General features: G+C 37.6%; 1 protein-coding gene across 2 annotated transcripts in view; it reads right to left on the bottom strand.

Moving 5' to 3' along the window:
- Positions 1–12,179, bottom strand: part of GTF2A1 (general transcription factor IIA subunit 1) — a 50,550-nt gene that overhangs the window by 37,769 nt on the left and 602 nt on the right. Inside the window, exon 2 of one of the 2 annotated variants that reach the window (XM_021679617.2) lies at positions 8,458–8,559. In XM_021679617.2, the coding sequence (XP_021535292.1) occupies positions 8,458–8,559 (102 nt within the window). Of the gene's footprint in view, positions 1–8,457; positions 8,560–12,179 lie in introns of those variants that run through there. The other variant, XM_044917832.1, reaches the window with a different exon arrangement.

Genomic DNA, 12,179 nt, shown 5'->3' with positions numbered 1-12,179 from the left:
CACCTTTTGAAATTCTCCCCCATCTTCCATCATGACAAGGAATAACAATCCTTTTTTGCTTTGCCACTTCTCTATTTTCTCCTCTCACCCTGGGACAGCTATTACAATGGGGAAAAAAAATAAATCAGACATGGGCAAAAGACAGAAAATAAAATATTTATGACTATTTCATACTTTTCCCTAACACATTTCCTCTCTACCAGACTTAGTGTTCAATCTGGAGAACCTCAACCCTTATAATAAATTGCCCAAGAAAGAAACAAACCATTTTTCAGATATACAAATGAAATGTAATTCAGTTATTTTGGGGGCACCTGGGTGGCTCAGTCAGTTAAGCGTCCGACTCTTGATTTTGGCATTAGGCTCTGCACAGTCTGTTTGTCCCTCCTCCCCCCTCCCCGCCCCCACTCTTGAGCACACATGTACTCTCTCTTTCTCAAATAAAATATTTTAAAAATAATAATAATTCAGTCATTTTGTACACAAGCACCTAGCACCTACACACATTTTGTTTTCTCCCCTAGGATATGCTCGTGGAATATTGCCTAACACACCTTAGACTTCTATCAGATCCTTCAAAAAGGATCCTTTTACCATACTCACAATGATCTTTATCATCTTCCAACACTTCCAACTGTTCTAGAAATTGTATATTTGTAGCTACATGCTAATAACATTTCCAGCGTATCTCTAATGGCTTGCTAAAAAAGTAAACTAAAGGTCAATCTCCCAAAGCAACCATTCCCCTTAGCAAGCTATTTATATTTGCCTGAAGCCTATTCTTATAGAGAGAGTAACAATCTCTCTCTCACGGGTTGTTGTAAGGACTCAGTAACATATTTATGCAAAACGTTTATCAGAATCTAGCATAAACTCAGTGACCAATAAATGTTAGTTTTCATTATTACGGTTGTGGTGCTACTAATAGTGTAATAGAGCATTACACCAAAAGTAAGAAACACAGTCCTGGTTTGGCCACTATTCAGCTTTGTGGACAAATTATGTATCTTTCTTGGGCATTTTCCTCTTTATCTAAAAAGAGGACAGAGCGCCTGGGTGGCTCAGTCGTTAAGCATCTGCCTTCGGCTCAGATCATGATCCCAGGGTCCTGGGATCGAGTCCCACATCGGGCTCCTTGCTCAGCGGGGAGTCCGGTTCTCCCTCTCCCTGTGTCTCTCTGTCAAATAAATAAATAAAATCTTTAAAAATAAAAATAAAAAGAGGACAAATTGAATTACTTCTAAAATCACTTCCAGCTAAGAAATCTAAGTCTCTGAAAAATCTCAAATTAAAAACAGCTAGAGTTCCTCCTAGGGTAACAAAGAATTATTTTCTGAGAGCTCAAGTTGTATCTGGTTCATCTCTGTAGAGTAGGCATCTAGCATAGCACACAGGACAAAACGGACACTTACACACTGAATAAAATACATTCCAACTAACATATTTCATACAAAGGTTCCTGAACAGTCTGCATTCACCCAAAACGTCTACACTTGTTTTGTGTGTTCTAAAACAAAACAAAACCTGGCCTCTGGTAAACCAAAAATCAAGGTACCATTGTTTATATGCTTTAAGATACAGTTGTTTAAACCATGATTTTTAAAAAAAAATTTTTAAGATTTTATTTATTTATTTGACAGAGACAGCGAGAGAGGGAACACAAGCAGGGGGAATGGGAGAGGGAGAAGCAGGCTTCCCGATGAGCAGGGGAAAGCATTGTTCCAATCTATCCTTACTGGTATGGCCCTGGTTCAAGTCCTTTCCTCTCACCAGTACTACCATAAAGTGTAATGACTAAGCCCACTGAGCTCCCCACATCAAGTCATAAATTCTACAAATAATTCCTGAGATCTCCTATGTACTAGACACTATTAGAGGCACTGAGAACAGACAGTGAACAAACCTGACAAAAATCCTCCTCCTCACAGGGTCTACCTTCTAGTGAAAACTTGCTCTTCCAATCTATCCTCTATAAATCAGTGGTCCTCAAAATGGGGTCATCACGGGGCGCCTGGGTGGCTCAGTTGGTTAAGCGGCTGCCTTCGGCTCAAGTCATGATCCTGGAGTCCCGGGATCGAGCCCCACATCGGGCTCCCTGCTCAGCAGGGAGTCTGCTTCTCCCTCTGACCCTCCTCCCTCTCATGCTCTCTGTCTCTCATTCTCTCTCTCTCAAATAAATAAATAAAATCTTTAAAAAAAAAATGGGGTCATCAGCATCACCTGAGAACTTGTTAGGCATACTAATTCTCAGGCCCCACGCCAGACCTACTGACTCAGCAACTCTGGGGATGGAGCCAAAAATCTGTTTTAATAACCTGTCCAGGTCACTTTAATGCACGCTATTAAAGTCTAAACCAATGCTTTTCAAAGTGCACACTGCAACCCATTAGTGGGTTGTTAAAAGTCAATTTAATTTTTTTTTATTTTTTGGTATATGTTATTGAATTAAAAAGAAAATGTCAGACTGTGCCTCTATCAGGTCAGAATCTCTGGAGCAGAGGTCCAAAAATCTGCATTTTAACTAGCACCGCAGAGAATCTTTCTCACGTAAAGATCAAGCTCCTTAATACAGAATTATGTTACTTCTCTGCTACTATAACTTGCATTCTACTTTCCTAACAGTGTCAAAGTACTTGCAGTTCCCTGAATATACCATACATATCTCGTGTCTAAATCTTAGTAAACTATTCCGACTAGTAGTCTTCCCTCATGATTCCCTAAACAATGGAAACGTCAAAGTCACACAGCCTCAAGAGAAATCACTCACTGCCTCCAAACCCTAGAAATATTTCTATCATACTTTTCACACTAAGTCTACCTTCTCTACTGAAGTATGAACTCCTTCAAGGCAGAGACTTATTCAGGAGCTAACAAAATGACTAAGAACTTATCAGACATTTAGTAATTTCAAAGAAGAAAAGGGAAAACAAACTGTTGTTTTCTAGCATAATGTTTCTCTGTAAGGATGCTACTGACATTTTGGCCAGGACAATTCTTTATTGTACAGGGTAGTGCCACAGGAAGTGTACAGAAAAAACAACATTCCTGGCTGTAGCTGACTAAATGCCAAAGGTGCCCACTAGTCATTAAGACAAGCAAACATGGCCCCACACATTTCCAACTGCTGGGGTCGGGTAGGCAGCAGAGGAAAAAGGGGTGTTGGAGTAGTCTATTGAGAAGCCACATTTACTAAGTACCAAATACTATCCTAGGTAACGTGAAAAACACAAATATAGTACTGTACAAATACTTAGCATTAAACTTATAATATCAAATAATACAAAATTCAAATCAGCTAAATGTTTTGTTTTAATCCAATTTCTTCTTTATGATTTTAATTGTATTTATCAAAATACTGTTTTTTAAATGTCAGCTATTTAAAACAAACAATGCAATACTGTTTTCGGCAACAGTGATCATATTAATACTACTGACAACAATCAAGAATACTGAATTGTTATGTATTTATTTATTTTGCTTAGGAAACAGAAGAATTCTCTTTATTTTTATAATACTATTTTCCCTCCAACACAGTAGCTATTATTTTTGGCAATCCTATTTCATCAATCTTTGCCAGGTCTCTGAAATTAGACATGGAGAAAACTCATTTTCTGTTCCCCAAATGGCTCTAATGTACATCTATAGATCATATTAACTAGATTAATCCTGTACTGTATTCTTACTGTGTACTTTGAGAGTAACTTTACACGTACAGACTCATTTTTACAAAATCCTCTAACACAGACATTGTTACTATCTCCTTTTTACAGAAAAAGAACCTGAAGAACAGTAAGTTAATTTATCCAAGACCACCAACTAATAGCAGACAAAAGTGGGAAATAATCCAGGCAGTCTGACTCCAGTGTTCCCAGTCAGGGAACCTGGACCCTGAGAGTGAAGACTGAATGTCCTTTAAATTCTACACCCTAGACCCCTCGCTTGCCTCATCCTAATCCCAGCTCTGGTCCAAGTTTTAATCTCTACAGTATACTGCTGCTACCACAAAAGGTCTAGTCACAACTCTGGTACCTTCCTTTTTACTGGTTATTGTATATGTCATCTGGAGACAAAAGGCCTACGTTCAAGTCTCTACCATTTGCTAAATGACCTTATCAAAGGATATTCCCTCCGAGTCTATTTTTTGATCTACAAATTTGCGATTAAATCTACTATTTCCTGGCAGTTTGCCAGGCTAGAAATTTGAAGGATTCTACTTTCACAAAACATCTAGCTCCTGAATAAATACAAGAAAACTGCATTTCTGGGCTCCCCTGAAATGGGGTTGGGGTACAGCGTTTTCCCCAAGGATAAATGAAGTAGAACATAATAGATTATTGTTCAAGTTATGGCCCAAGTATTTATATATAACTAGAGTATATTTAGAATAATGGTTCTCAATCAGGGGTGGTTTTGCTCCCCAGGGACATCTGGCAATGCATGGAGACATTTTTGGTTGTCAGAAATGAGCAGTACTACTGGCATTTAGTGGGCAGAGGCCAGGTATGCTGTTAACATTCTACAAAGAACAGAAGAGCTCTCTGCAACAAAGAAGTAACAAATGACAGTAGTGCCAAGGCTGACAAACCTGATGTAGAGACCAATAAACTGAGTTTCAGATTTGTCTCCAATTGAGGAAATTCTTCTCACTTTATTTTATTGAGGACAGAGGTCATGTTTTATAGGTACTTGCTGTTTAGATATGGATAGGTCTAACAGTGTAGAAATGAGGATGATTTTATCATTCACTTTGAACAGGATTTGTAGACGGTCATTCCCACCCATAATTACTCACTAATCCAAAACACAATTTACATTCAAATACAGATTAAAGACTATCAAGACTATGTTTTAGGTGTTTTTTTCTATCTCCCATAGTTTATACATTAAAGTAGGTCCAAAGTGTTTCAAGAGATAACCTCTGAGAATTGGGTTGACTTTTTTTAATCGCCTCTCTTCCAGCATTATCTGGTTAAACTTCAAATTACATGCACAGTCATTACTCATCTTAATTCATCATCTAATTCACCATTGTATCCTTCACAGCAGTGGTGAAGTTTCTGATAAAAGTCTGTGAAACAGCCAAAATGTGGGGAGGAAGGGGCTAGAACTAATGACAAGGTCCTTTGTAAACCATAAAACACAAAATTAATGTTAGTTTTTGTCAGCAAGAATGTCTAAACCTATAGAGTCTAATACAATATCTACCAACCACACATGGTGATTTAAATTGCAAGTAATTATAATTAAAATTTCAGTTCTTCAGTTCCATTAACTACATTTCAAGTGCTTAATAGCCACATGTCACTAGTGGCTACCATACTGGAGAGCACAGATACGGAACATTTATCACCACAGATAGGGCACATTCTGGAAATTCTAATGCGATCCTGAAGAAATTTAGTACAGAGAATTAAAATAACATAAACTCAATTTAGTATAAGAGTTTTTATTTTTTTTAAAGATTTTTTATTTATTTATTTGACAGAGAGAGAGAGCACAAGCAGGTGGAATAGTAGGTAGAGGGAGAGGGAGAAAGAGGCTCCCTGCTGAGCAAAGAGCCCAATGTGGGGCTCGATCCCAGAACCCTGGGATCATGACCTGAGCCGAAAGCAGCTGCTTTACCAACTAAGCCACCCAGGCGCCCCAACAGTTTATTTTTAAATCCAGTTACAACCCACAATAGAAGAGTATGCTCCATCTGAAAAACAGCAAAAATATTAAACTACTTTGTTCTGTTACTGGCTGTTACATGGAACTACATGGTTCTGGAGCCATGTTTGTTATTAACTAATTCAATTAAATATTTACTGAATACCAACCACATATGCGAGGCACTGTGCTCTACAGAGGCTAGGGATTCAAAGTAGAATAATTCACCATTTTTATCATTAAAAACTAGCCATCAAACAAATCAATGTATAAAACATATATAATATTCATATATACTACATTATATATATATTACACTAATATATATTTGAACAGTCAAATGTAATAAAAATACAGGTAGATCTATTTAATCTCAAAGACATCTCCTTCTCTTTGGAGAGAATCCTTTGATTCTACTGGGACCAGTAGGAAAAATCAATTCCCCACACTTGTTATCTACAAGAGTAGATAACAAACAACCTGGATTGACTACTAGTTTGATTTAGGGTAGATTAAAGACTTTGGAACTGATTTTCTACATTTAAAAATGTTGTTATCTTCTACAAAAGGTCAAAGTACTTCAAGGACAACCATTATATGAGTGTAAGATAAACTGCAAAGTATTTGCTCCATATAACACAAAGGAATCTTATTCTCTTATTCATATCCTGAGATACTTTATGCTATTTAAGCAGTTTATATTGCCATTCTTCCAACTCAGGCCTCAAGAGTTGGCATTCTTTCACTTGTATTTTTGGATGCCTACTCTTCACTTTTAATAACCATTACATTTCTCTCAAGGTAAATACAAATTTCTTCATTTCACTTAAATGTATGTATTTTTCCTTCCTCACACAGGCAGATTCTTATCAAAAACTCCACAGAAGTTACCCACAGATGCCTAAATACTCTTAGATTTCATCACCATAAAGGTGAGGTTCACTTTATTTAAAATAAGTTCCTAAACTGCAGCCTCACACTTCCACTGAATAGATAAATGATAACAAATGTTCTTAACATTAATTATGATTACTTATTTGTACATAGTCCTCAAGGAGCTCAATACCCAATTTCTAAGCCAGCAGTTCTAAAACTTTTGAGTCTCAGGATCCTTCATCACTTTCAAAAATTACTGAGAACCTCAAAGAGCTTTTATGAAATTATTAACTAAGTTGGGTTTTTTGTTTGTTTACAAATTCATTTAAAAACAGCAATGTAACCATCACGTTAACATAAATAATACATTTTTTAACAAAAATAACCAAATCAAATTTAGTGACAAATAGCTTAAAGGAAAAATAGGTGGATTCTCCTATCTGCGTATACAACCATCTTATTACTTTGGTTGAATATATGAAGAACATCTGTCTTCGCACACCTAAACAGCTGGGAAAAGAAGAAGTATTTTAAGTGATGGTTTCTTTAAAGTTAGCTACAATGTAGAATCTGAAACCATACACCAATGAACTTTTCATACTTTTAGATTAAAATCCATTAATTTATCTTTCACTTTGAAGGGATTTTGCAACATCATGCATTGGTCATTTAGAAAATATAAGTTCAGTGAATTATGCAGTATTCCAAATATTAACACATTTCATTAAAGGATATCAAATAATCGCATTTCTTAATATTAACAGTGATCTCATCTTGACTCCTCAGTACACATCCTTTTAATATTCACTGCATCAAAATGGGAAGCATACATAAAGCACTGTGGATATGGAACAGTTATCTCAAGGAAAAGTACTCAGTGCATTTGAGTAGCAAGTTTAACTGGCCACAGAACACAACTTTTACTGAAAATATGACAAACTATGATTATTCAGACTTGGGCATCTGGCCAACCTCATGGACCTCTTGAAACAATCCTGGGGAAACCTCAGGACTCCAGAGACCTTATTTTGAGAACCACTGTTCTGAGCAATAAGGCAAAAATATTCCATAATCTCATGAGTCATTACAACACCAAGAAAACACAAATGCTAAATAAAAATATCTAATTATTCCTGCTTAAATCCAAAGAAATCCAAGAGACAGATAACCAGCTCCCAATGTCAAATACATCATAAACCTAATATTTGGTCCACATTAAAAAAAAAATCAGGGGCGCCTGGGTGGCTCAGTCGTTAAGCGTCTGCCTTCGGCTCAGGTCATGATCCCAGGGTCCTGGGATCGAGCCCCGCATCGGGCTTCCTGCTCGGCAGGAAGCCTGCTTCTCCCTCTCCCACTCCCCCTGCTTGTGTTCCCTCTCTCGCTGTGTCTCTCTGTCAAATAAATAAATAAAATCTTTAAAAAAAAAAAATCAGACTTAAAAACATAAAATTATTTTATCAAGCACTTATTTAATCTCCACAACACTTTCTTGAATACAGGTACGTGAAGACCATTAAAAAAAGGGGGGGAAAAACAAAACTATAGGTATGTCAAATAATTAGACCATAAATATACAATGTTAACGGTCCATTAGTAATAGTGAATGCTATTGCCAGACACTGTGCTTAAGCACTTCATATGGTTAGTATATTTAATCCTCAAAACAAACCTGTAAGGTAAGTCTGACCAATTCCCATATCACACATAATGAAACTGAAATACAGTGTGCCTAAGAGCAGAGAAAGGATGGATAGTAGAGCTATCTAAAGCTAGCCTCCTTCACCTATCCACACACTGCCTCCTGCAGCAAAGTTGAATGCTCATCCCATGGAAAAATTATGGATCAGTCTCTGGCTAAAGAGAGTATTTTAAGGGGAAAGAAAAAAAAAAAAAAAGTATGACTATTAAAACAACAACAAGAGGCAAACTCACAGTTTTTAGTTCCATAAGAACTTGTTCATCAACGCCATCATCCAAAAAGATGTCTCTCACATCATTAATAACATCTTCAATCACAGATCTGTACAATTTAGGCTTTAAAGGAAAAATAAAAATGTTGAAAAAGATCATTTTTCACATATTCAAAACAAATTAAATATAATACAAGTCATTTTTCCAACTAATCAAAATTTATTTTAGAAGATACAACTTTAAAGATATGGCCATCCTAACAAACATCATTTGCTTCAATTAAAATGGATTATTTTATGACTGCATATTTTAAAAGAAGTCTTAAATACTAATGCAATTCATATACAGGAAGTCCTTACACATACAAGGTCCACACAATTTCCAGTTAGAATTTCCTATGTTGTTATAATCAAAACACCTAATGTGATCCCAAAAATAGCCTTATGGGTTGCTTATAACTGGTTCCTATTATTCTTTCCTTTGACTTGTTAGATCTCACAACCTCCTCACTAAGCCTTAAACTTACGTCCTGCAGTCATTTGCTTGATGTTATCTGCAATCTAATTTAAAAATCACGTAATTTCTATTTTCTGTCAACCAGTCTGTGCCTTTAAGCTACACCATTAAACTGTTCATATACCCACAATAACAGGTCTTAAAGCCCCAGATGCACAAGACACACTGACTTCTTTCCCAGGATTTCTTTCCTTCAACTACTGCCTAGACGATGCCATGAAATAGAATCATGGACAACCTCAATGTTTTCTAATTATTACTATTATTGTTGGTATTACTTGGGAAGGGTTGGAGGAGAAGATTGTTTCTAGAAGGTTGCCAGAAGAATAAAAGGAGAATAAATGTGAAAGCACTTTCAAAAGTATAAAGTATTTTTTAAAAATCAAAAGATAATAGTAATTTGCCCAACCCACATCCTATTTTTAACGTGTTAGGCAAGAAGTCTGCATGTCAGTGTGATAAAACTAGAGCTATCTTGTTATAAATCCTATCCATTATCACACACAGTTAAGGTTATCAGCCTTTTTCTTTTAATGTTTGTCATTATTTGTGTTTTATAGCCTGCTTAAGGTAAGAACTACTAGTTACCCAATAAAACCAAGGGTTTGCTCTCATAACCAAACCTCAAAGACAAATGTTTCACTAGCATCTCTAACAGCAATATTGTTATCACAGGAGAACCCTCTAAGAAAATGTGTTCTTACACTGCCAAAACTACAAATAATGAGTTCCTCTGTATAACTTACCTCAACCATTAAAATTTGCTCCTTTTCACCACAACCAGATAAACAATTCATATATCTGGGTTCTCACCTTTGCTATTCCACTCACTAACCTGCTTTATTTTACCAAATCTGCCTCTGTAAACTTTTAAGTTATTCATGTGCAAAATGTGAAACTCTATAGGGCCTCCTTATTTTAACATTCTGATTCTATATATAAGGAAATTGTCACTGACTATAGGTATCATTTTATCTACGGTGATTTAACCACTGAATTACAAAAATAACATTTAAAAAGTGGTTTTCTTTAAGCCAATAATAATTCTTAATGCACTATAAAGAGGTGGTGTAATTTTAAATTGTTACAATGAATCTTAAGTTGATGATATAAATTATTTTTTCAGCAAACTGGATGTTTGGTGTTTTCTGAAGTCAATCACTCCTAAAAATCTTCAGCTTGGAGATCCAGACATTTACAGCTACAAAACTTGCTTTCTTCTGGCACTCCCTATTTAATGAATTTATCTTGTTTTAGGATTTTGCTTATGCACCTTAGTTAACCTACGATTTGACCATTTAATTTCATAAAAGCTCTAAAGGGAAATGTGTATTCTTCATGACATATACACAATAATTTAGCAGAACTGTTCATAAGTTGATAAGCCCCCATAATACTCATGGTTTTAAAAGCATGGGGGTACATAGGCACTCCCTGAAATAAGCAATTTCCAAGTTATTTAAAATGCTAAACCTTACTTAAGCCAAAGTTTTTGCCTTTTAACAAAATAGAGTAATTTAGGTTTGTCCTGGTTTTCAAAACACAGATATTCCAAACTGGTAAATTAAAGAGCCATGACTGTCACTATCTAATGATTATTTAGAAGGTTCCTTTCCAAAGTGTTAGTTCCCTGGGGGAACACTGGAAAGTAAATCGGATTAACTTCCATCTAGAATATTAATATCCAATGAAATAAAAATACTGCCAACTTACAATTTTTTTGAGATCCAGTTTGCACTAAGCCTCCTTATCATTACTCACAATTCGCCTATACATAAATGTTCTGTGTACATAAGGTCCTATGTTGAGGCTTTAGACACTTTATTTCTTCAAAAAGCTTCGTGTCTCCATTGAATATAGAAAAACAACGGCATATTAGAAGCTTTATTTCTAACATATTTTCTGAATACTTGAAGAACAGAACACTACCAAAGTCAAGTACCCTGCAGCTAACAGTTCATGTAGGAAGCATTTTTTTTTTTTTAATTCCCGACAATAACGCATTTTCCAATACAAAAACGATTAGACAGCTGAGCTACAATTCTGTTTAAAAGCAAAAATAAAAATAAAAGGAAGGTACAGCGACTCTATTTTCCCCTAACAAAGACAGGAAACCCTAGCTGCTACATCAAAACAACAACAAAAAACTTGGGACTCTGAAAGCTGCCCTGTTGGGTGCGAAATTACAGCGTAAGGAAAGGACCTAGAAATAAACTGAGCTCTGCACGCTCCTGCCTCTCGCCTCGGGAGCACGCACCTCCCAGCCCCGCTCTCAGCAGCTCTCACTATTTAAAGCCGGATCTAGTGTTTAAATGGAGAGGCGGTGACGTAGGCCTGAAAAGCACCTTCCCATCCTGGCAGAGTCTATATTAGAGAGCGGCAATGGCTCTATATAAACAGGGCAGCCAAAGGGAGGAGGACCACAAGGCTCAGGGACTGAAAAGCAGGGTAAGCGGCCGCAGCCATGATGGATCGACCCGAGTCGCCAACGGTACGGAATCGGGCGGCCGCGGGCTTGTCTGCGGCGTTTGGGACCGGGCAAAAACGTGTTTTATTGTCAGAATAAAAATAAGAGTGGGGTGGACTAGTGATCACATTGCGTTGGTGACTGACAAGGTTATTTATGTGACTGCTTTTTGCAAACCTACGTGATCGCAAGTAACCAAAAAGGGACAAATGGGGAGAAGTAGGCAAATTTCAAGGCGAAAGCAGGGGCACTTTGACCACTGTAAGCTTTTTTTGTTTGCTTTGGTGCTTTTGCTAGTGGAAGATACGATGGGGGTTTTGCTTCCCCTTCGCCATTTTACCGATTCGGAAGGAACCGAGATAAGTGCTTTTCAACCTTCGTCTTTTTTTTTTTTTTTTTTTAAGAAATATAAAATGGCCCCAGTGAAGGCTCCCTAAGCACAACAGCCAGAAACACCCCAAGTAACCCCTAAAGTAAGCCGTTCACCTTCCACTGCATTGAAGTGGACCACGGTGGGTCTTGTGGACTCGCCCAATTCCCCAGACGCGGTTTTTGTTTTGAGGCTGCTCGGGGTGCCCTTCTCGAGACAGCGCGGCCGAGCCCGCTTCAGGGAGGAAGCGGCGGCTTCCCATCCGCCCTCCCTCCCGGCGGCCGGGGTCTGGGGCCAGGGCCGCGCGCTCGCCCCGGCCCAACGGCCTCCGCGGCCCGGACCGCCCCGCGGCGGCCCCAGGCCCCGCCGGCGCCCCCGCCCTCCCGCCGC

Source organism: Neomonachus schauinslandi, chromosome 9, assembly GCF_002201575.2.
Source record: "Neomonachus schauinslandi chromosome 9, ASM220157v2, whole genome shotgun sequence".
Classification (NCBI taxonomy): Eukaryota; Metazoa; Chordata; class Mammalia; order Carnivora; family Phocidae; genus Neomonachus; species Neomonachus schauinslandi.
This window is presented reverse-complemented; position numbering and strand designations above follow the sequence as displayed.